The sequence below is a fragment of the Calliopsis andreniformis genome, chromosome 10, assembly GCF_051401765.1.
Source record: "Calliopsis andreniformis isolate RMS-2024a chromosome 10, iyCalAndr_principal, whole genome shotgun sequence".
Lineage (NCBI taxonomy): Eukaryota > Metazoa > Arthropoda > Insecta > Hymenoptera > Andrenidae > Calliopsis > Calliopsis andreniformis.
This window is the reverse complement of record NC_135071.1, coordinates 17,556,725-17,579,104: the sequence shown is the minus strand read 5'-3', so window position 1 is coordinate 17,579,104 and position 22,380 is coordinate 17,556,725. Positions and strand designations below refer to the sequence as shown.

Sequence of the window (22,380 nt, the reverse complement as noted above, 5' to 3'; positions counted from 1 at the left end):
TACATTTCCCCGCGGTGAAGAAGTGAAAACAAGCGGAAGATAGTCAGCCACAAGGAATGCTCATCATATAAGGCTCGGCTCTGGAGGGAGGTGTCAGTTGGAAAGTGCGAGCCTCGTACGAGAAACGGAACGACGAGTCAATCGACATGAGATCGGAACTGCGCTTGCTGTTGCTGCTCCTTCTTGCGTTGGTCTCTTCCGGTGAGTCCTAGCGGGTTCCTCATCGCGAATCAGTTAATCTGCATGTGTGCATCTGTCAGTAACTGTGAAAAAGGGTTACAGAGTTACTTGCTCTTCCAAGATACAGTTGAAACTGTGTTCTCCATTAAGAAACGAAAATCGAGTCTAGACTTCCGGGAGATTTAAACGGGACACGAAAATTTCACTTGTATTTTTGTGACCAAGTGAAAACGTTACAATGGGCAGGATTTCTCTTCGTTTATTTGGCTAGTGCGAAAGGGATTGTGAAAGTTCTAGAGCGTAGAATTTATGATCGTTTAAGTATTCTTATGATTTAGCTAGCCAGCGCGACTTTTTCTGGTTTGAACTTGGAACAATGCATCCTGTATATACAGATTTGTATTTACTTAGCTTATTTAAATGCGTTGAAGATGGGACGAAGATAGTTTCTGGCAGAAACTCGAGGATCGATCGAAATTGTGTGTATTTCAGCGAGCACGTCGCATGAGGAAGAGAAATTGGAAGGCGCGCCATGTATTGACGATAGCAAGTTTTATCGGAACCCGAATGCGCTCAACGTTTGGTCGCCCATCGAGTGTGCCAAGTATTACCTCTGTTTAGGTAACAATTATTTATGTATTTTTCCCTCGAACCCATAAATCAATACTAAACAGTCTTACAAGACTAATATATCTCCTTTTATTATTAGACAACGAAGTCTTCGAGTTCAAGTGCTCCCAGGGCTTACTGTTCGACGTCTCCAGGCAGATATGCGACTTCAAAGCGAACGTGGACAACTGCAACGTCACCTCAGGTACACGATTTTGTCGATAAACTGCTTGAACACCTCTGACTGACTCTGACCTGAAGAGGCACGCTGTTGATTCACATGGAATGGTGATTCGAAATTTCTCAAGCGCTTTGCAGAGACGCAACCACCGAGACCGCTCCTTGAGGACGGCGATTGCAATGAGAAGCATTTGGCTTGTGGCGATGGTACGTGCTTCCCGGCTACATACTTCTGCGATGGGAGCGTTGACTGTCCCGATGGCTCTGACGAAGGCTGGTGTGGTAAGGAATACCTGCAAGTTCAATGCTTGCGGTCCTACACCTTCCTCTCATTTGAGATTATTTCACGCTAAAAGGAGACATCCATTTGCAGATGCTCGAAACGATCCAAACGCTGCATCGCCTTGTGATCCAACAAAATGCAAGCTGCCGAATTGCTGGTGCTCACAGGATGGCACACGAGTCCCTGGTAACCTTACCGCTAACAATATTCCGCAAATGATAACGATCACCTTCGACAACGCTGTGAACGCTGATAATTTTGAATTATACACCAGTAAGGGCAACGTTGCTTTATTATATGGACTTAGAAAGACTTATTTGCTTCTATGATTCCTGGTTGGGTTTGCAGAAATTTTCTCAGACGATAGGAAGAATCCTAATGGGTGTCCTGCACGTGGGACCTTTTATGTCAGTCATCAGTACACTAATTACAGGGACGTACAATATCTGTGGAATGTTGGCCATGAAATTGCCGCGCACTCTGTCACGTATGAGTCCTTTTCATGGTGCATAAAATAATATTAATCGTGATTATTAAATGGTATGTTTGTTTTAATTGTACAGCCATCGGGGACCCGAAGACTGGTGGTCGAGGAATGCTACTATTGAGGATTGGTTCGATGAGATGGTTGGCGTGGCAAATATTATCAATAAGTACGCTGCAGTTCGACTGAGGGACATAAAAGGTAATTGTTCTAATCAAAATTCACTGTGTATGTTTGCCTTACCAAAGTATTGCGATAGGTTTGAGGGCACCCTTCTTGCGCCTTGGATGGAACCGACAGTTCTTAATGATGTCAGAGTTTGGTTTCGTCTATGATTCGTCTATGTTGGCTCCCTTTTCCGACCCACCTATTTGGCCATACACCTTAGATTACAGACCACCTCACGATTGCGTGGGCACTGAACAGCTCTGCCCGACTCGCCCCTATCCAGGTCTCTGGGAACTTCCACTAAATCATCTTTTGGCAGGTGTAAGTGATCACAGTTTTATATCACATCGCTTACATGTGATATTCCTTATGATAATGATGGAATAAAAGAGACTGTGTGCATTTCGCTAGGGATACGTTTGCCCCAGGATGGATGCCTGCTCCTCAAATTTATCAGCCGAGAATGTCTACAAGATCCTAATGCTGAATTTTAAAAGGCACTACCTCAGCAATCGTGCACCCTTTGGTTTGCATTTCCATTCGTCGTGGTTCCAGAATCCCTCATACTTCTATGCGTTCAACGTAAGTAGCGTTTATGGTATCAGTTCAAAGCCACCTTAATTTCATACTCGCTCATTCTGTATTCGTATCTCTTAGCAATTCATGGACGATGTGCTTCGATTGAACGACGTCTACTTTGTGACGAGTCGTCAAGTCATCGAGTGGATTCGCACGCCGACGCCTTTAAATGAGATCGAGACTTTCCAGCCCTGGCAGTGTGACGTGCCTTTGCTGCAGCCATTCGAAGTCGCCTGCGACTCGCCGAGTAGTTGTAAATTGCCAAGCAGAGTGCTCAAGTCGTATCGTTATTTGCATACATGTTTCGAATGCCCTAAGGAGTATCCATGGTTGAGAAACGAGTTTGGATTGGAGTGATACGTGTAGGTAGGACTTAATAATTACACTGCCATGTTTATTTTGCAAGTAGGATGAGTTTGGTTGAGAGGAGGCAAGTGAAGTTATTTATTTAGGGGAAAAACTGTCGATCGTATTTTTATAAGAAAATCGTGTTTATTTATTATATAAGTACCTAATTTACAATGCAAAATAAGTTATGCCTGTTTCCATTATAAAAAGTTTCCTGCAGATTGGGATGCATAAAATGGAGTGTCTTGATTTTAACAAAGGAAAAACAGATTCGATTAACCTTCTTGTTGTATAAAAGGATTCTGAATAGATTCCATTCCATCTACTGGACAGATGAGTACTACCGAGGTACCTCTGCATACGACCAAGCCAAGCATGCGAGTATCTTGGTTCAACTTATACGGGTCATCAGGATCTAGTAACAGAAAAATTTTAATAATTAGCCAATTACACTTAAAAATTCCAATACACTCTATTATTTTTTAAATTACCTCTAAGGTACTCTGTAGTATTATCAAGTACTAAGTTCAAGAGGGGATCGTATCCCTTTAATATTCCTGCCGCTTCCCTTCCTCCAGCAAACTTCACCCTAATGTTTTTCTCCAGGTATTTCGAGAGATCGAGGATACTTTCTTTCTTCTTTCTTTCTTTAGGCTCTCCATGGGCATTCTGTTGCTATAAAAAACATAATAACTAAGAAATTTGGAGGTTATGTTGACAGTACAATGCCTCTTTACAACTTTCGTTGCCTGTAAAACGAATCGTATCAATCCTATCGCGTTATCGATGCATTATCAACAAAACTTAGTCATAAAAAATGATCTCTTTTTTTATACTTACAGACATTGTTTCTCCTTTTTATAAACCGAAAACGATAAGTCACCGAGCTCTCGGTCGAACGTAACGCATTTTAAATTACCGTATTCGAGGTTATGTACAATGTTTAAATTTTTGAAATATCGATTCTCGATTCCTTCCCGCGCGTCACAATCGTTCCCAAGTTTAGAACACCGATTTCCAACGGTTGGAAAAATGGAGGCAAAGGAAGATCGTGAGTAAATTATAAAGATAATTCCCCAACATCTTTATTAATAATGTCGATCGTTGATTCAATATAGTAACAATGGGAATACGGTAACAGGTGCAACAATCCCGTAAAAGCTTGGACACTTTTATTTTGTATCTGATTTATAAAAAAATACACGTTGATACATAGTGTGTACGTAACGAATGACGTGGTGTATTTAAAGTGACTGCTTCTTGTTACGTCTTTAAGAATAAAGTCGTCTGTGATTAGTTATAACAAATGTTCGTTTAAGTTCTATGATTATGAGTGGAGATCCTCGCGACACCGCAGATCTGTAGTTTTTCATTCTGGGTTATTCGGCGCCTGGTACCGGCTCTTCTCTCTGTGCACGTACATACGGGGTGGAACATTTAAATGGGACCACTTAAATATCTACATTATTCACGATTTAATGAGAAAAAAATCCTCAGAGCAAAAGTACACTATTCGAAAGGCACATCGCGCGAAAAATTTTTTCAAGGTTAGTTTTTTGCGAGATCTCAAGGTTATTGGTATTTTCTTAAATGGAGTCTCCTATTTTTTAAATGTTATTTTCAGATATAGTCATCTCGAGATAAATAATTAACATCTCGTTGAATTTGTTTCGTTTTCAGGTTCTGTAAATGTCCAAAAAATATAGAATACAATTTAAGGAAATACTGATGACTTTGAAGTCTTGTAAAAAAGCGTTCTCGAGAAGAAAATTATTTGCCTCTGCAAATAGTGTAACTTTGTCCTGAATCTTTTTTCTTATACAATCATAAATAGTGGAAATATTGAGGTGTATCTATTGAAGTGTTCCACCCTGTATACAGGATGATCTAATTAAACAGTTACGAGCTATAAACTTCCCTACTAGCGCTCAAGGGACCGCGAATCACCCTGTATATCGCTCCTTCGTATCGTTCAAATTAAAATTATCAATACGACACTTGAATCGTTGTGCTTGCGATACGTTGCTGTTTTTAAAACGAGCTACTCTTCTCCCTACCGTCTGACGGAATTGATATTGTACGTTGACCGCGCGAAAACGTTTTTTTTTTTCCTCTTCCTCTTTTTACATGTCGCTGTTCCATTCACGCCTCGGACATTCGCTACATTTACTCGTATAATATATTGTCCTTAACTTCTGTCTGGCTGGCTGCTTTTGGATGGACACTGTATTATTGTGTACGATTAAAACTTACCGATGCAACAACTAATCGTAAGTATTCTCCTTCCTCTTAAATTGCGACTCACGTGTCTCGTTCACGGGCGAAAAAATTCAATTCGATGTATCAAATACACGCTTCGTTCTTTTTCAGCAGGCAAGGCTTGAATATCGACTACGCAAAAACTATCGTTGTAACACTTGTATGTACGTGTGTGTATTATATATTTTCCTTCGTGTAATTATCGTGTCTGTAAGTTAACTGTAAGCTATTCCACAGAGCTTAAGGAGGACGTTGTAATTAGTTATTCGTTCTATCATCGCGTATCGATTCGGTTCAGAAGACTCGCTAGAAGAAAGAAAGAAAGTACTATATGGCACTGGCTGTCGGCACGAAGAAACAATTTCATTTCGAACAGCATCTGGAACGTTTTCTTTTGACTAGGAGCGCTGGCGATTTCTGTACTTTTTTTTTTTTTGCCTGTTTCTGGACGAAATCAATGGCCAAACTTTATACACGTTATCGTCTCGCTTAAAACCGCGACGAGGAGCTTACCAGCCACGTTAAAAAATATACAGATTACTCGGGACGACGATATCTGAAATTGAATTCTTAACAATTAATCACTTGAAATATGCTCAGACGATTCGTCATGTCATTCGGTCTTCCTCTTGCTCGGGCAGAGGCGGAATGCTGTGTAACTCATCCACGTTATTGTTTTCCGTCTCGTCCTGCTCCGAAAGCAGAGGTACCACCTGCTGGTGATTGTTGTCCGTCTCGGAGGGTCGCCTACTTTGACCCGGTAAAAAAGACATTGGTATCGTGCCCGATGGTGTCGTCGGCGCGGACCGCGATAACCATCGCTTCGTTTTGCTCTTAGAGCTCGAAAATCCTAACGGCATGTACATTTTCCCTCGTGCCCTTCTCGCTTTATATGAGCCGACGACGTCACCTGGACTGAGAGGCCGTTGCGTAGAGCCGTTTGCATTCGACGCGCATAAAACTTGAGGTCGATTCTGATAACAAGCCAAGACGGTGCTATGTCCATTGGGTAGCTGTGGCAGCTGTTGAATTTTATCTAGCAATTCACGTAACTGTAAAACGACACAAGATATTAGAGAAAATGTGATTCAAGAACAGATTTATGAAAGTGGTCCAAGTAAGAAATCTAAAGAAGTTAAATTAATCGCTTATTTTGTAAGGTAACGCAGAAGCAACACCAAATAAGTGGTAAATTCAATTTCTGCTGATTTGTTACTTGTAGGAAGGTCGGAACAGACTACGTACTTCTATTGTTGGACTAGTAGCCCGTGGTGGTGAACACGGAGATTGAGCAGCTAAACTCGATATGTCAGATGTTGTCCTATGATTAGCCAACGAAACAACCGACTCAACGTCCATGTTTTCCATCCTCTCGCACTCTACTGCAGATAGCTCGTCGACGCTGTTGTTACAGGAATATGGTGGTGGAATTATGGTATTTGCTTCGTTCACCATGTTACACATGAAGCTGGAGCTCAAGGAGTCCAATGTGCTCGCGTGGGAGAGCGATCTGAAGTAACGCATTACAAATCCTGAGGTTCCTTTGCCAGATCCTTCGTCATATCCAATTACCAGAGGGTACAGATCTGGTTTAGCTGTAACCTAGAAGTTTCATACATTAGCAGGATATTGAATAGTATAGTGAGTTAGGAAAGTATTCGCACAGTCAATTTTCATGTAATATGTTTCTTTCTTTTACAAATGTTCTTCTGACTTAGAGTATAACGTAAGCTATGTAAATATTAAATGTAGATACCTCATTGTATGGAGGTGGTAGCGTTTGGACAAAGGAACTACAGCGACTGTAGTGTGGAGGAGGATACCATGGACCTGTAGAAGCTCTATCCGAAGAGGTACAATCCTCCACCATGACAGACCGGTGGCGTTTCCATAGCCAGCAACCACATGCTGCTGCTATAGCCAGCCCTATAAGTACCGCTGCCCTAAATGACACAACACCATAAATATATAACTGTTGCAGGAAATCACAGAATGGAAAATATATGCACCGACCATAAGTACCAGTAAGTCCAAATCAAGAAATTGAACATGTCTGATGTAGAGTGCAGTTGGAATACACCCGAGTAACAACAGCCAAGGGAGCAGCACACTTTTGGAGGCGAGCAGCTACGAATAACATAAAATACTCAGTAGTAAAACCGCCACCAGAGGTATATCCCAAAAGACATACAATGAACTTCGACAAATAGATTACAAAACTTACACATGCCCCCCATTGCACAGCCTAGAAGATACCTTAAAAATTAGAAGAATATAATTATTGGACAGATCACAATTAAATTGCACCCAAATCGAACAGTAAGTGTCATCTATCACAATTAAGCATTACATGCAAAAACTTTTGTCTCTCTATTTCACTGTTATCTCCAGAATAAATAGAAGTTGAAGAATTGACACAAGAAGAACGTCACAATACTTGCTGCACGAAAATTCCACAGACACTCTTATACCACGTCGAGGGTTGTTTTCATCGCGAGAAAGCGTACACGGTGCAGCGATGTGTTCGTCGTGTATCAGCGATTGATTCGATGAAATAAACGCACCGCGTCGAGTTTTCACGAGAAGAAACGAATAGACATAAAATAAGACTTACGCATGAACGAGAAATACAGCGGACAAGGGTTCATTGCCTAGACACGGACGAGCCGTGCGTAAAACCGACGTATTGATCGACCTCGAGTCGAGCAGAATAGAACAAGGAGACACTGGTACACGAGATATGCGCTAACATTCTACGGGGCTATAGCATGCTGCAGCGGCAGACGAGGGCTGCATCATTAGAAGTCAAGTTCCTCGTCGTCATTCTTACTTGATCGACGAACAGCAGCGTCAGGAGTGCGGTCAGCACGAGCACATTGAACACGCGGCCTACAGCTTGCACCATAATTCTACCACGGAGTGCATGCCACCGCGCCACCTTATATACTTCCATTTCCTTTATCATATATCTAACGACGGCTGCGGAACAAACCGTCTTCCTTCCTATTCTAATTCGACTATCCGGCTCTACTACTTTCTGATTAATGTTTAGTACCAATCGATCGATTTTAGACAGAAAACAATCACGTATATACTATTTCAGCTGATTCCACGATTATCGATTTCCAAAAGAGCAATTGAGTTTTTAATTAGAGGGAAAGTCTACTAAATTGTTTTCTAATACAGCTCTTCTAAGGATAAGGAATTTATGTGGACTTTGTAGGGTAAATAACTCATTATTTGTGGTTTTCATTTAATTATAGTAACTTTAGTGTTTCTATATAATGATATTTGTTTTATACATAGGTGTTAGGAGATTCAAATAGTTTCACTTTCATCGAGAAGCCGCGCTGGGACACTTAATTTGCATACATATCGCCAATCGGTAACTCGATAGCTAAATATTTCTAAACCTTTGTCAATTGATTTCTAACAAGTTTTTATCCCAGTTAGGCGTAATTTCTAATACTTTGCAATAATAGAGTAACAATTATAACAAAGTATACTTAAAAAAAATGAATAAAAGCTTGTTCGAAATTCACAGAGAACAGAGAACATATTTGCAAACTGTTCTCATATCAATTTCCATAGACATAATTATAAAACTTTTTCAATGAATGCAAATAGTCATTTTGAATGGTGAATCTTTTAAAAAAAGGAATGATTTATCGGCAGGTCGCTCCGTCGATAAGCCCTGCACGCGTCGAGGGTTTGCTCGCTGCAGATTGGCCAGCGGAGCACGCTGCCTCTCCCTCATTGGCTCCCCTGGCTGCTGTGGATCTCGGCGTATTTTGACCGTGCGATCATTCACGTTGCGCGCGTCGTCGAGCGCGTGAGTGTCGATGCGTGGCAAGTGCGCGGAGAGTACTGAAACGCGCTGCCGAAGTGGAAAACGCGCGCGATATCAAAATGTGACGCTCGACGCACCTTCGTGGAGAACAAGGTACCAAAGGATCCATCGAACCATCGAGTGAACTTGACCCTGAGTAAAAAGTGCCAATACTAGCAGTCGTGTCTGATGAACATGAGTCTGCCGTAACCAGTCAAAGGTAAGTCACGTTTGTTCTTTTCTTTCACTTTCTTTATCGTTAGTTTTAAGCAATAGCTTGGATCACCTTGTACAGATATTAATTATTAGTAGAAATAACTGAAAGCGCATTACTCGCTTTAGAGCTTCTACAAACTCGTTTTAATATGCACAGTTTATATGTCGGTCTGTATTACATGCTTGTAACTGTTTCTGAAGTATTGAGACACTGACAGGCTTTCATTCATGCCAAAGTAATTGATACTGTGTGACCTTAACTTTTAAGTATTGACATGGAGTCTGGTAGACTCCACGTGATATAATCTTTATTGTTGCATAATTTCAGATATGAAAGACTTTGTAAGGAATAGACTGCGAATTTTTTTTATTAATGCGGAGTTTTATGCACTAATTGAATCTTGAAATATATAAAAAGTTACCACGCTCGAGAACCAAAAAATATAAAAAATAGAGTGGAAATTGTAATATTTGAAAGACTAAGCAAATTTTCATTTCAGTTCTGCTTCTTTAACTGTGTTTATCAAAGTATGAAACTGCATAAAACTTCACAGTCTAATAATGAAAATTGTGAGTACATGTCACACCTCGTTTCTACATTTCACTAATCGCCTATTAATGTTATGAATATTCAGTGCCAATAATTTATGAATAGAAGTCTCTGTAACTTAAAATTGGGTGAGTTAATCTCGGTGGGTCACTTCCGGGAAGCATGTCCCCCTAGTTCATCTTACTCGAAAAGAGGAAAGGTTGTTTACCTTGCACACTGTTCGCTGCTGATAGTTGATTAACAAATGCCAAGGCCGCGGTTCTGTCAGCGTTTCTATCGCTCGTACACGTATTATTTTTTTTTACAGCGAGCAGAATCGATGCAGGACGACACGAAATCGTAGAAGAAAGTCTGTTCGAACGATTATTTTATCTAGCTATGTATGCTACTGCTTGCAAACTGGCACGGCTTATGCATATTGTATGCGTGCGCGCGTATAGTGTCACTAGCAAGAGGGTTTAACTCGTCCCGAGCGCATCGGGGCACGTATCATGGATTTCCCTGTGTTTCTTTGTTTTCATGTGTGTCTTCGACACGCTTCGCGTCCGATCCCGCGATAACAGCCGTTGAACGCTGGCAAAAATGCCAGATCGATAGCCAGCTCAGAAAGATCACTATAGAATATTCACTGGAGACATATTTTTAGGCGGTCGATAATTATTAAGAGGGTATTTAGTTTCAAAAATTATCGATTACCTGAATTCTGAATTAGGGCAGTCGGCCATTTTGGTTCTCCTTGATTAATAGATAATACACTGTGTTCTTGTGACTATAAATACGGTCTAGAACATTATATTCTCTTAATAATTAGATAATTAGGAGAGGACCTAACAAAGTGTACAGTATGAAAAATATGCAAACATGTACAAAGCAATGAAATTGATATTTAGAGTGGAGGGGGTTGAAAGAAATTCTGAATTAGGTACTATTTTTCTAATTCCTTGTATGAAGAGAGAAATTTGCTATTAATAATCCAAGGTTTCAACATGTTTATACCCCGTCATTCGACTTTCATTCAAATCGTTCGCTCCAACATTCAATTGAAATACTTCAACCTAGTTCCATAGCTGTCAGATGCACACACACTCTATTTAACTACAGAATACAGTGTATCGTGTTCCCTGTGAGTGACTGCAATAATATTGAATCGATCGTTACACCACGATAAGAGATCACAGTCAACTTTTGTCGTAGCCTGGGATCGAACTCGGTGGCAGCCACGGAGAGGTTCGTCGTGTTCTCTCGATGGAACAAAGAAGCTCCTTTATCGTTAACTACCCGAGCGCTTCGAGTGCATCAAGCACTCGACTGTGCCGAAGCTTTCGAAACGCCTCATTAACATTTCTGATGAATCTTTGGGCGCAAAATTCAATGAACCTTGCGACAGACCGAACTTAATTGGATAAATAATTCACGGTGTTTAAAATCGTAGGTGACGATGGGGTTAATGCCAGCCCTGCGAGCCGTAATCGTGGATAAGGTAGACAGGGTAGATAAAATCGAGTGCATCGCCACGTATCCCGTTTCCGCTGCAAATCGTCGACTCAGCCGCTGCGAACTTTTCCTGGATTCGGCCGACTGACGCCACCTATTTATATCCTGCCGCTTGTAACTGCCTGCAATATAGCCGCGTAACTCGGTTGAAAGTTTGCCTAGGCCCCTGGTGTCGAATCGAAAAGAGCAGGTGAACGTGGGCTCGTTTAATCGATTTCGTCGCCTTTTTTCCCTACAAACTTCCCCCTGTTAATTATTCCCTTCAGACGATCATGCTCTAATTAGACATCCTTTTTATGAGTCCTTCCAAGAGGTAATGAACTAAGTTCCGCGGTGTCTGTACGATGCAGGGTTCCCATTCGTTCCTTGGACTGTCTTGGCAAGGATTTCTCTTGTCCTAGTTTCTGTATCCAAATATTATGATGCAAAGAAAAAACTATAAACGTAATTATTCTGTATTTTCTAAAAATGCAATTTTTCTGATTAAGTATACATGTTTGTGATTTATAATTCTTTCTTAGAAGTAGAATTTACGTTAATTTTAATTTTCAACGTGTCTCATTCCTTTTATGTCTTCCAGGTTCCTTAAGTGAAAATTAGAGAAGCTTTTTCCACGGTTTTATAAATCCTACCTCGAGCGTCTGCTTTCTACTTGACGATACCTAGGATTAGTTCAGGTGTACTGCATGCGAATCAGTCAGACAGATGATGGATTTGACGTAATAAGGTATCCACAGTATTTTCGAGCGGGGGCCGCGTGGGCGTCGCGGCTGGTAAGGTGGACGCGCCAGGTGTAAATAAAAACGAGCGCGTAACCCTCGGTCAGTGAAGCGCGGCCAGGCGTGACATTCTCTCTCGTCCCATTGTCAGCTGGTCTCTTCTTTTCTCTCTGCTCTCTTGCCACACGCTCCACTTTCTCGAACCTATCGCCCATTACCATAAGAATCCCCTTCGTCAACGTTAATGCTTGCCCCTCTCGGCTCGTTCGACTTCTTTACTTTTCGCTCACCACGAATTCTCGTCTCACGCCCAGCTAATTGTATATTCAGGAATATCTTTAACAAGTGTCCCTCTACAGATAGGAAGAACCATCCTGCCCCAACTGTGGTGGAAGGCAGTATCTACTAAAAATATTTTACTGCTATTTTTCAGTGACACTGAAGCAGGTCGTAGAATCGTCAAAATTATTCAATGATGCAGAATACTCAACCTAAACCCGAGAGTCTACGCGAAGAAAATTGTCCTGCCTTTCTGCATATAATTGGTTAGCATAGGGAGTTCTGCAGAGACTGCAGATTCTACAGATCAGTCTGGAAATCCTGGAAAAGCGTGTCGCGAGCGTCGAAGCCAGCGAACCGGAAGAGGAACAGACCTATATTTAATCGTGATCGCCTATCTGAAATAGACACTGTCCTTTATAATTAGCAGCACTCGATGCGTCGAGGCGGAAACATCTGGGCCGCAAGCAGCCCTCCCTCGAATCCGTTATCTAGCGATTAGCAACGGAAAAATGGAAACACAGAGGCAGCTGTGCCTTCTCGATGCGGTCAACAGTACTCTAGTTACACGCTCTGGGTATTTATAACCGCGATCAAAAGAGACCTCGGGGGCACTGTCTTCGAGACACTCGTGCAAGGTGCCTGTAGAACAGGAACGGTGAAAATGGTTACAGAACCCTGAAGACTAATTAGAAAATTAGCTGGCTAACACCAGCTGGCTATTTAATTTTCGATATTTTGTACAATTTCATGCGTTATATAAATTCTACATATTTTTGCAGATTAAAATTTCCCACAAATACGTAAAACTCCCCAGTCTGTATTTACAAGGAAACTTTAGTAAGAAGAACGTTCACAGAGTGAGAGCTGGTATCGCTGCTGCTTGCCTCTACTTTGAAGTAGATATATCTATTCAGAATCAGACTAGTTACCGCGAAGAAGAAGAAGGTTTCTGTTTCCACAGAGGTAAAGAAAAAACACCCTCCTTCAGAGACCTGTCTAGTCGCGGTGAAATCCCACGCAGGGAGCCCTGCGTTAATTGACGCGATAATCTTCGCGCATTCCATCGCGTAAGCACGAAGAAACAAGCGATTCGCGGACTCGCGTGACTCCAACCTGCTGCTTCGGAGGTGAAAGAGGTTCGTTGTGGATTTACACGATAATCTTAGACCATTGCTCGCGGTTATCGACACGCAGATATCGATCCTGATACACGTTTCACTGTGGCACAGTACCCTGAGCTTCGTCGTACCCTCTACAATTTGTTCGATGGCCTGAGGTATGTGTCGACAGATGAATTGATAGTCGTGTAACCGATTACTCGCTAGTCGAGTCTAATTAGGCGCGAGAGACGAGCGCGACGATTCGAGCTCTGCTCCATGACACTTTGAAGCTGTGTAGCTGTGTCCAAAATGTAGAAGTTGTGCAAAAGATCATAGTAAATCATGGCCTATTTGTTTAGTTAACTATTAGTGAATGAGGTTTTTATTATGGGAATATTTTTGTGAAATGATTCTTTTCCACTTTTTGGGCTGAGATAATCGAAAGGGAGCGACTGCTGTTCATACACAGTGGAAAATATAAAGGTGAACTCAGATTTTTCAATTTGCATGGAATATAAACAGAAACAGTCTTTACACTTTTCACGGTGAATTGAATGAGGCAGCAGTTTAATGCTTTCCAGAAGACTTCTAACGTGTCACAAGTAGTATCTATAACGCAAGATCAGTCAAGGTCGTGTAGAATTGTGTTAGGGAAGTCGGGGAGTTTCGTGTCACAGAGTGCAAAGCAATTCTAGAATATCAGATGTTTAAGGGTAGTCACTTTGACTTCGTCCCTTTAAAGGAACTTAAATCTCCTATAAAAAAACTAGTAGAAGTTGATGAACAATTGAAAAACGGTAGTAATCATCTTCTTGCATGAACTGTCCGCTTGCATCTCCTTTTTAAATTCAATTAACATTTTTCTTACGTTAATTTACCCTTCCAGCTGGATACCTATCCTCCACGCAATGTTTTTTCTTTCGTCGGTTTCTCTGAATCAGTCACGCTTGCATGCGGCCAGTTATAAATTTCATGATTTATTTCTGCTGCCCGTGGAAAGGAAGATGAGAGGAGAAAAGAACGAAACCAGGCATAGAGATAGAAGGAACGCAAGAGAAAGGGAAAAAAGCGGCCAGGGTTGGCTATTATAGTATATGAATTACGACTGTGTGCAGGCCTGTGACGTGCAGTCATCGAGCAGTGGTCAGTGTCGAGAGCCCTACGTTTTTCGACCCTATACTTAGCGGATAATCGACGCGATATACTGCTCTTATTAATGGATATAATAAGCTGATCGTCGGACCCCCCGAACTATTCCTCTGCGAATAGTTCGACTATTCCTCGAATAAATCATGCTGGAGAGGAACAGTAGATCTATAAAGAAAACATTCAGAAATGAACCTGCCTTGGATTGATACCAGTCACTCTTCTCATAGGTATACTCAAAGAAAGAAAAAAGAAAAATTGGTGTGAATATGTTAGAATTAATATAAAATAGAAGAAAGAAGATTAAAAGAAAGAGGAATAAAAAATAATGAGAGAAAGTGTTAGAAAAAACTGGCTGATGCAAGATATGTATTTGACTTTCATGAATTATTATCAAGTAGGTTAAAAAAAAAAGTATTCATAATTCGTAAATAATTAATTTTTTAATAAATATTTGTTTAAGACACACCGTGGATACAGTTTAAAAAAAAAATTAATTAGTGAGGAAAAAATTAGTTTGGAGATGCCGGGGATCGAACCCGGGGCCTTTCACATGCAAAGCGAACGCTCTACCACTGAGCTACATCCCCTCTTGGAAGACCTGATGCTGATAGCGTATGAGAACTGTGCGTAACATTCACTCGTATCTGATAACTGTAAGTGTTTTGACGCGACGTACTAAATTAATGAACTGGGAATTCCATTTGTAATGTGAACGTGTACCTATTAATCATTTTGAACCACCTGGACCAATGTAATTTGAAAATTTTACAAGTATTTGATGATAAATTACATGGCAAGTTGACAAAATTAAGAGAGCGGAGAAACTGGAGAATCTAAAGAAAATTATGAAACTGAAATACTTGAGGAAACTGAAGAAACTGAAGGAAATGAAGGAAACTGAAAAAGATCTGCAGAATCTAAAGAAAATGAAGGAACTTAAGAAACTGAAGAAACTAAAGAAACTGAAGAAACTGAAGATATTGAGGAATGGAGAAATTGGATTCGAAGTTTCCTTTCCGTGTTATTAATTCTTGAAGCTACATGCGCCTGACATGCGTAACACTTGAAGACTCATTTCACTTGCAACGTGCATTAGATTAGACGTAGCAGTGTTAGTGGAATGAGGCAGTAGAAGAAAGTCTATCCAGACATATTTCACTTGCACTGCAAGGCAGGCGTTCTTTCAACAACCAATATCTTTTAAAGATAAAGCCTCAAACTTAGTTTCACCATTTTCTACTTCCCTCTTATTTCAACAAATAAGAGAATACAATCTTACTTTCAAGTAAGACTCACACGATTGTGGAACCAGTGCAAAAGATCAAGAAACTTGACAAGACTCATTTTTTATACGAACCCTTCAATTTCTGACACCTGTTGTTAGACACAATATATCACAGGCCCATAGAGAGGAAATCGCTCAAAGCTCGTGTGTCACCATGGCTGAATGGAATCCAAGCGAAAGAATTTCCGTTCATTAGGCCTGTTCCAGTTCCCGTGGCCAGGATATCGCAACTATCTCGCGCAATCGATGCATCGAACACGTTGTTATCGAGCGTTTTACATCGCGCGCCGCTCGTTTTTCTGCGATCTTTAACTGAGCAGTTTTTGCGCGAACACGACCGATCCAGCGTTTCCCACGCGGTCCAGCTGGGATGATTCACGAAACTTACGTTCCATCTCTGTGTGTTTTTTCTTCGATTCTTTCCTGCTTTTCCTCGTCGTCGTTTACAGTCGAAACGAAAAACGCAGGAAGCATTTGTGAAAGGAATTTCCTCTATAACAAGATCGTGGATCGCGGGGCCACGTGGATCGTCGAGCTATAATTGGGATCAATATGATGAGAGCTCGCAGACGTTTCCTAAAGGCGCGATTCCACTGGAACAAACACTAGGGGACTTGGAGAATACCATATTCACTTTTCAAAGTTAAGTGGCACATGTATACTGTACAATAATTGAGAAATTAGAAGAATTCTTCTACACAGAATCATGACATGGTATCTGCTACATATATTTTATTTTGATACAGTGTCAAGGATCAAGTGGCTGATGAGAAACCAATCCTTGGTCAGTTCAGTACCTATTTAAGTACATAAGTACCTATTATTATTATTATACGTGCTCCTTTCATAGCACATGCGTGTTATCCCATACAATACCACACAACACATTTGTACATGGAATTTGGTACGTCTCACAGACAGAAGCTCGCAGTCTAGTACGTTATACAGAAGTCTCTGATGGAACTGCGCCTTAACAGCAAATGCTTATCATATTTCTGTCGTGCAGGGTTCGAAGCCATCCAGTTAGATCCAAGCCTGTAACGGTCGCGGTCCCCGATCGACATCAACGAATTAGCAAAGCAAATATGAAGGCAGCGGAGATAATAAGCGCGGCTGGCTACGAAACGCAATATTAATGGCCGTGATCTGGGACCGTGGAAACCGGGGGAACGTCGTAATCGCGATACCCTTTCGAAAAATCCGAGCGAGTCGTGGCCAGGTCGGCGATGCCTGGACCACGTTCTCGTATAATGCGCCATTGTTGTTTCCTCGATACCACCGTGTATACGAGAATGGAATAACGGCGAGGAATTGGCGGGTATCGTTGCCGAAGAATCTCCTGGTAATGCACCGAGCACAGTGATTCTGGGGGGTGTGACTCACTAGTCTCTTCTTTTCTTCTTTCTTTCAGAGGATGCGTATCCCTCATTTGCTGAAAGAAGATTCATTATTTCTTAGAAACTGAGCCAATATCACTGTTACATTATCAGTGGGTATAAGGATATATGTATATATATATATCTGTGTATATACACAGCGCTTTCTGATTGGTCGATGTTTTTCGTTAATAACTCGTTAACAAAGCTTCAGAGAACATTTTTGCAAAGGAAAAGGGTGTTTAGAATCACCCCAGGAATCTCCCCTTTTCGGCTCCGCCACCTTATGTGGGACACCCTGTATAATTACGATCAATACAATTTAATTTTCCGTATGAGATAGTCTGAAGCTTCTAATGGAGAAAGAAAGCAATGCTCAAAAGCGAACCTGGTTACATTTACATTAAAAAGTGAAAGAATCCCCAGAAATATCTCTTTTACGAAGCGTGCTTATATTACCGAAGCAAACGAGCCATGTTATTTGATCGTTTTCGATACCTTTTCGTGGCAAGTATTTAACGAGCCCCGACCATACTTAATTCCACTGTATAATACCGCAGAATTGCAGCGTTATTATTTATACTTCGTTAGTTAGGAATTCCATCGGTAACAGCTTTCCGCAAGAGCAGGGAGCAAGTTCCAGCGACTAGTTCCTCGTCTAATTTGTGTCAGCAATGTAAGCGTTCGTCTATCTCCGCGGTGGATCGCATTAATAACGCAAAAATAGCCGCAATTAGATCGATAGCCGTTGGCGTTTGATCGTGGTGTAACGCCGCGGTATAATGGGCTGAATAATTTGCCTAGAATATCCTTGGGTCCCTCTTACCAACCCTCTGGCGTAACTTACAGCGGTGATCGGCGCGTAACGTTAACCCTTGGTCGCCCCATGCACCGACATATGGCGCGACACGTGCAACCGAACAGACGATTTCACTTGGGCACGCGCTCGGTTCAACTACTGCGTGTGTTACATACTTTGTTCGCGTTCTATATAGAATGTCCAGGCCTTTCAGAGATTCTTTAGACTTCTACCAGCCGTAATTATCAAGATTATGATTCAATTGGCAGCCTTAAGAAGAGCCTAAGTGTCTAAAAGCACGATAGGAGTCTGAAGGATGAGATAATTCCTGAATTTGGTACTTTGAAGACTACTTTTGTCATCCTTTTCTTTCCTGGTAAATACTGATAAATAGGGTAAAGATTTAATATAGATATTAATAGCAGCAGAATCCTAATTTTCGATTTTTGTACCTTCAATTATCTGTTTAGTTAGTACGTATAATAGAATTCTATATATTCGCTTTAAATAAGAAATTTTTAGAGTTAGTTGAGGTTTCGAGGAGACTTGAAGAATCTAGCTTTTGCAATGAAGATACATCTAGTATTTGTTACTTTAATGAACTTTCTCAAGGAATTGAAATCCTAATAAATTTCGATGCAAAGATAGAAAGATTTCTCAAACCGACGTTTCACAAGAAGTCCCGCGAAATGCATTGCTTCTAATGCTTTCCAGAGGACTTCTCGCGAGACCTGAATAGTGCTTGCTCAGATGGTCGCACGCGTCTTCGCAACGTGACTAATTGTGGGTCCCCATGCAACCGCACACGTGCACGCCCGTGCAGCTTTCTTCCTGTAATTGTCTGTGCAGGAAGCTTAGATATCCTCTGAATTAATCACCGAACCAATTACGACACACGTTGGACCGTGAAGAATTCGCCGAGGAATCGATATCTCAGAGGGTTGGCACGCGTCGACATTGGATTCGTGGTAGGATCGTTGCTTTCGTCCTTCGACTCTTCTCTTCTTTCTCGAAATGAAGAGTTCCTCGAAGGGGCACGCGTCAGCTGCTCCGTTTCCTTTTACGAAGGCGTTTCTCTGCTAAGTGGTTAACCTTTAATCGAATGTAGGATGGATAGAGTGGTATAGCGTAAGAAGAGACGGCAGCCTTAGAAGAGTAGATGAGAAGCAATTAGCTATCGGTCGGCTCGACTGACCGATTGGCGCCTCCGCTCGCCTGAGCCCTTCGGCGAGTTTGCAACTGCTACCTCCTCGAATTGAAAGGATCAGGCAACTCTTTCGTTTCTTTCAGTGGGAGGCGCCTAGGTATATTGGGCAGTTTTTGGTTGGTTGACTGAGTTGGTCGATTTTGAGGCGTTTAATTGAGGAGGTTACACTGAGAGTTCTTCAGTTTTTCGTTATTTGGATGATATTTTGTTTCTTCAGTTTCTATCTTTTTAGTGCACTGTATTGGGTTTATATCTTTGCAGCATTTTCTTCAGTTTTATAGCCACATATATTTCTTCTTTTTTGCATCTCTTCACTTTCTTCATTTCTACATCTCTTCATTACTATATTCCTGGAGCTCTTCACTTAATAAATACAGGCGTGAATAAGTGAAGAGTTGAAGAAATGGATTTCTTCATCTCTTCCTCTCTTCATCTCTTCATCTCTCATCTCTTCATCTCTTCATCTCTCATCTCTCATCTCTTCATCTCTTCATCTCTTCATCTCTTCATCTCTTCATTTCTTCATTTCTTTATTCTCAGCCCTTTTATGTTGATCCTTCTTCTCTACAGTTACCCTCAGAGACTTACAATCAATCGTCATAAATTTAAACCATATATAAAATTTAAACCATGCTTACATACCCTCCTCAAAATAGAAAAATCTGTATTACTAAGTATTACCTCGGTTATAATCGCATCGATCTCTGTCGACCTAAATTATTCAACCCTTAATATGGGATTTGACAGAAGGTTTCAGATTTGATAGCATCACTTATCATTAAATTAGAGAAGTCAAGGACTGTGATACAATTTTGATTTGCCTGGAGCACATAAAACAGAACTGAATCGAAGTTCCACCTACGTTCTACATCAATGAATAATCTGATTACTCAGTCACAGATTTCTTCCCCCATAAATTAAACACAAGACCCACGTCGAAAGGTGTTATCTAGTAATAAATCCTCAGAGTTATTGGATCAACCACACTGTGCCCACACCACTGACGCGAGTGTTACTGGTCCAAACGCGCAATTAGCGATTGCCAATCTACCAAGCTAATTGTAAGTAAATAGCGGGCGCTAGCGAGGGTCCGTAAATTGAACGAAAGGCGAAAGAGAGTTGCGAGGAACAAGGGAGCGGAATTAAGCGTCTCGTTGGGGTGGATCCCGACGATTGTCGCAATTATCGCGACTTGAACTCTCCGATTGATCCCGAGCAAGCAGGACTCTTACGTCATCGACTTTATGGATCTTCGGTGGATCTTCGGCACAGTTGTTTATTCTACTCCCACATTTACATTGAGACCAGAATATTCCTTTACAGTTTCTACAGCGACGAAGAAGAAAAAATTAGGTACTTCATTAAGGATGAGATATTTTAAACTTAAACTATTTTAAGCCATAGATGCCATCAACATTATGAATCTCCCGTGAATCTTTGACACAGTTGAGAGAATTTGACGCAAGAAGACTCACCTAAACGTAGAATGTTTTACAACATTCTTCTATATTAACTAACAAGAAAAAATTGTCTGCTTAATTAACCTTAAGGTACTTCAAACAATTTTCAAACCATGCCTCTACATTACACCATCATCGAAACGTTCAAATTATGTTTTGAAAAGGGAGATCGATGAAGGATCGTTCGCTTAACAATTCCCAGTTCTACTCTCTTTACCTTTACACAACGATTACACTGTCATCAAGTATTCTGTCAGCGGTCTCTGGGTAACTTCGTAATTGAAGAAGTCATAACCAATGTATAATGGAAAAACAGTTCGATGCGTGCTATAGACGCAGAAATGAATCAGGAAGTGGGTCGAGAAGCGCCAAGGGGGAAGCCAGGAGGGAGAAAACTGGAATCTGTAGGATCAACCCCAGCAGGATGATCCTGCCAGGGAAGGCTGGCCAATTAATGGCTCGGCTGTTAACGAAATTTCCGTCGAATCGACGTCCTTAATCTCCTGGGTTCGCGCTAGAGACGGATCTCGAGGCTGTGACCAATCTGGAATCTGTTCCACGCGTCCCTGCGGTCTGACAATGAGTCAACCGCGAGTCGAACGTGACGCACTGGCAAAACTAACTGGATTCTGTATAGCCGCTTGAATATTAACCAGGGAAATGCGTTTCCACTTGGACGAGTCATCGAGTGGCACGAAGAAGACCTCCGCTCAAGGACGATGGAGATGACACGGTTTGAAGACACACGGAACTGCCTTGGGGAAAAGGCAAATGATGTCTATTCCTTGAATCACGTCTGTTCAATCCTGGATGAGCGTAATCAATAGGCTGGGGATTTTTATGCAGTTATGGAAATTGGAAATACCTGTGCACGAGGTTGGAGGCTGAGAAGGAATGTTAAAAGACGTAGGAAATATTATTATTGTTAATAGTAGTAATAGTATTATTATTTAAATATGCAATGTACAGGGTGTCCATGCTGAAGCAGTCTACCTATAAACAGCTACTCTGTTTTTGATGATACAATAAATAAGAACAATCTTTCGTGAACAATGATTCTACTTCTAGGTTAGAAAATTAGTGAAACTAGAAAAGTCTTCTAAAATTTCGTGTCATTAAAAATGCGTGCTTCAGCTTGTGCACCCTGTATAACAGTAAAAAGAGCAGTAAAAAAATAAAAGACAAATAATAGTATTTACAAGAGAAAGCAAATTTTTATTTAGCTTCTATTCCTTCAACTGTATTTATTCATGGAAATAAGAGATAGCATAAAAATCTGCAGTCTAATTAATCTACTTTCCCCTTTAACACTGTCATCCAGGTCTAAGTCATATCTGTTACCGCGGAGAGTGAGCAACAACGATCATAGTTATTAAAACAATTGAGAATTCGAGCGTCGATGATTGTCCAAGCACTGTCGAGATACGAGTGGTAGCAATATCGATTAATTTACTGGCCATAAAGAGGCTCAAATCGGTTTCGTTCTGGGAGCGTGTCCGGTTTTTTCCCAGCCCCACGTTCGATAAACGAATCGACGAGCGGAATCGTCGGCAGCGCGTTTCCTCGAGCGAGCCACGAGTGAAAAAAAACGAGTTGACGATCATCGAGGACACGATAATTGGCGAACAGAGGGCCGGCACGGCCCACAAAACGCTTAATTATCTCTGTTGAGAAGGGGCAGGCCGTTTTTCTTCTCTTCGAGAGCATAAGCTGCTATGAATCGATCAAACTAGTCGTCGAAATGCGACGTGCAAATGATTATCTACCCTGAAGACGACGCAGGTGGTCGGGGGGCGTGAAAGCTTCCTTCGAATCGATATTTCG

At 41.3% G+C, this 22,380-nt stretch overlaps 4 protein-coding genes and 1 non-coding gene across 11 annotated transcripts in view; 2 read left to right on the top strand and 3 right to left on the bottom strand.

Annotated features, from left to right (window-relative positions):
* Positions 1–20: 20 nt before the first annotated feature.
* Chld3 (Chitin and LDLR binding deacetylase 3) lies at positions 21–8,874 on the top strand. 3 transcript variants are annotated; one of them, XM_076387029.1, is made up of 11 exons: positions 21–201; positions 673–801; positions 890–994; positions 1,108–1,251; positions 1,343–1,525; positions 1,601–1,739; positions 1,816–1,937; positions 1,996–2,225; positions 2,316–2,486; positions 2,562–2,849; positions 8,766–8,874. In XM_076387029.1, the coding sequence occupies exons 1-10, from the start codon at positions 147–149 to the stop codon at positions 2,838–2,840; spliced, it is 1,557 nt and encodes a 518-aa protein (XP_076243144.1). In that variant the 5' UTR covers positions 21–146; the 3' UTR covers positions 2,841–2,849; positions 8,766–8,874. The 3 variants fall into 3 exon arrangements, with proteins under 3 accessions (XP_076243144.1, XP_076243143.1, XP_076243142.1); XM_076387028.1 differs by lacking the exon at positions 8,766–8,874 and adding an exon at positions 6,313–6,383; XM_076387027.1 differs by lacking the exon at positions 8,766–8,874 and having other exon boundaries at positions 2,562–3,001.
* Positions 3,107–3,842, bottom strand: Lsm7 (U6 snRNA-associated Sm-like protein LSm7). Its single transcript, XM_076387033.1, has 3 exons — positions 3,672–3,842; positions 3,323–3,506; positions 3,107–3,246 (listed from the first exon to the last, which is right to left on the bottom strand). The coding sequence occupies exons 1-3, from the start codon at positions 3,675–3,677 to the stop codon at positions 3,107–3,109; spliced, it is 330 nt and encodes a 109-aa protein (XP_076243148.1). The 5' UTR covers positions 3,678–3,842.
* Positions 3,987–8,156, bottom strand: LOC143184646 (uncharacterized). Of its 2 annotated transcripts, none has more exons than XM_076387030.1 (6): positions 7,921–8,156; positions 7,315–7,346; positions 7,104–7,217; positions 6,847–7,033; positions 6,336–6,692; positions 3,987–6,142 (listed from the first exon to the last, which is right to left on the bottom strand). In XM_076387030.1, exons 1-6 carry the CDS (start codon positions 8,053–8,055, stop codon positions 5,699–5,701), a joined length of 1,269 nt encoding a protein of 422 aa, XP_076243145.1. In that variant the 5' UTR covers positions 8,056–8,156; the 3' UTR covers positions 3,987–5,698. The 2 variants fall into 2 exon arrangements, with proteins under 2 accessions (XP_076243145.1, XP_076243146.1); XM_076387031.1 differs by lacking the exon at positions 7,921–8,156 and adding an exon at positions 7,705–7,821.
* Positions 8,875–8,925: 51 nt separating the features above from the next.
* LOC143184644 (uncharacterized) overlaps positions 8,926–22,380 on the top strand; it is a 22,648-nt gene continuing 9,193 nt past the window's right edge. Inside the window, exon 1 of one of the 4 annotated variants that reach the window (XM_076387022.1) lies at positions 8,926–9,139. The gene's annotated coding sequence lies outside the window, so the exon portion shown is untranslated. Of the gene's footprint in view, positions 9,140–11,341; positions 11,370–13,196; positions 13,317–13,730; positions 13,764–22,380 lie in introns of those variants that run through there. The other 3 variants (XM_076387025.1, XM_076387026.1, XM_076387024.1) reach the window with 3 other exon arrangements.
* Positions 14,945–15,016, bottom strand: Trnaa-ugc (transfer RNA alanine (anticodon UGC)). Its single transcript has one exon. It is a non-coding gene; the product is annotated as a tRNA-Ala (tRNA).

What these genes read in the sequence shown, in the direction of transcription:
- Chld3 (XM_076387029.1), top strand. Translation starts at nt 147, where the DNA reads ATGAGATCGGAACTGCGCTTGCTGTTGCTGCTCCTTCTTGCGTTGGTC. An exon ending in CAAGTATTACCTCTGTTTAG is followed by an intron (nt 802 to 889) that starts GTAACAATTATT and finishes TTTTATTATTAG; the next exon opens with ACAACGAAGTCTTCGAGTTC. An exon ending in CAACTGCAACGTCACCTCAG is followed by an intron (nt 995 to 1,107) that starts GTACACGATTTT and finishes AGCGCTTTGCAG; the next exon opens with AGACGCAACCACCGAGACCG.
- Lsm7 (XM_076387033.1), bottom strand. An exon ending in TACTACAGAGTACCTTAGAG is followed by an intron (nt 3,247 to 3,322) that starts GTAATTTAAAAA and finishes TTCTGTTACTAG; the next exon opens with ATCCTGATGACCCGTATAAG.
- LOC143184646 (XM_076387030.1), bottom strand. Translation starts at nt 8,055, where the DNA reads ATGATAAAGGAAATGGAAGTATATAAGGTGGCGCGGTGGCATGCACTC. An exon ending in CGCTGCTGTTCGTCGATCAA is followed by an intron (nt 7,347 to 7,920) that starts GTAAGAATGACG and finishes CTAATTTTTAAG; the next exon opens with GTATCTTCTAGGCTGTGCAA. An exon ending in CTGTGCAATGGGGGGCATGT is followed by an intron (nt 7,218 to 7,314) that starts GTAAGTTTTGTA and finishes TGTTATTCGTAG; the next exon opens with CTGCTCGCCTCCAAAAGTGT.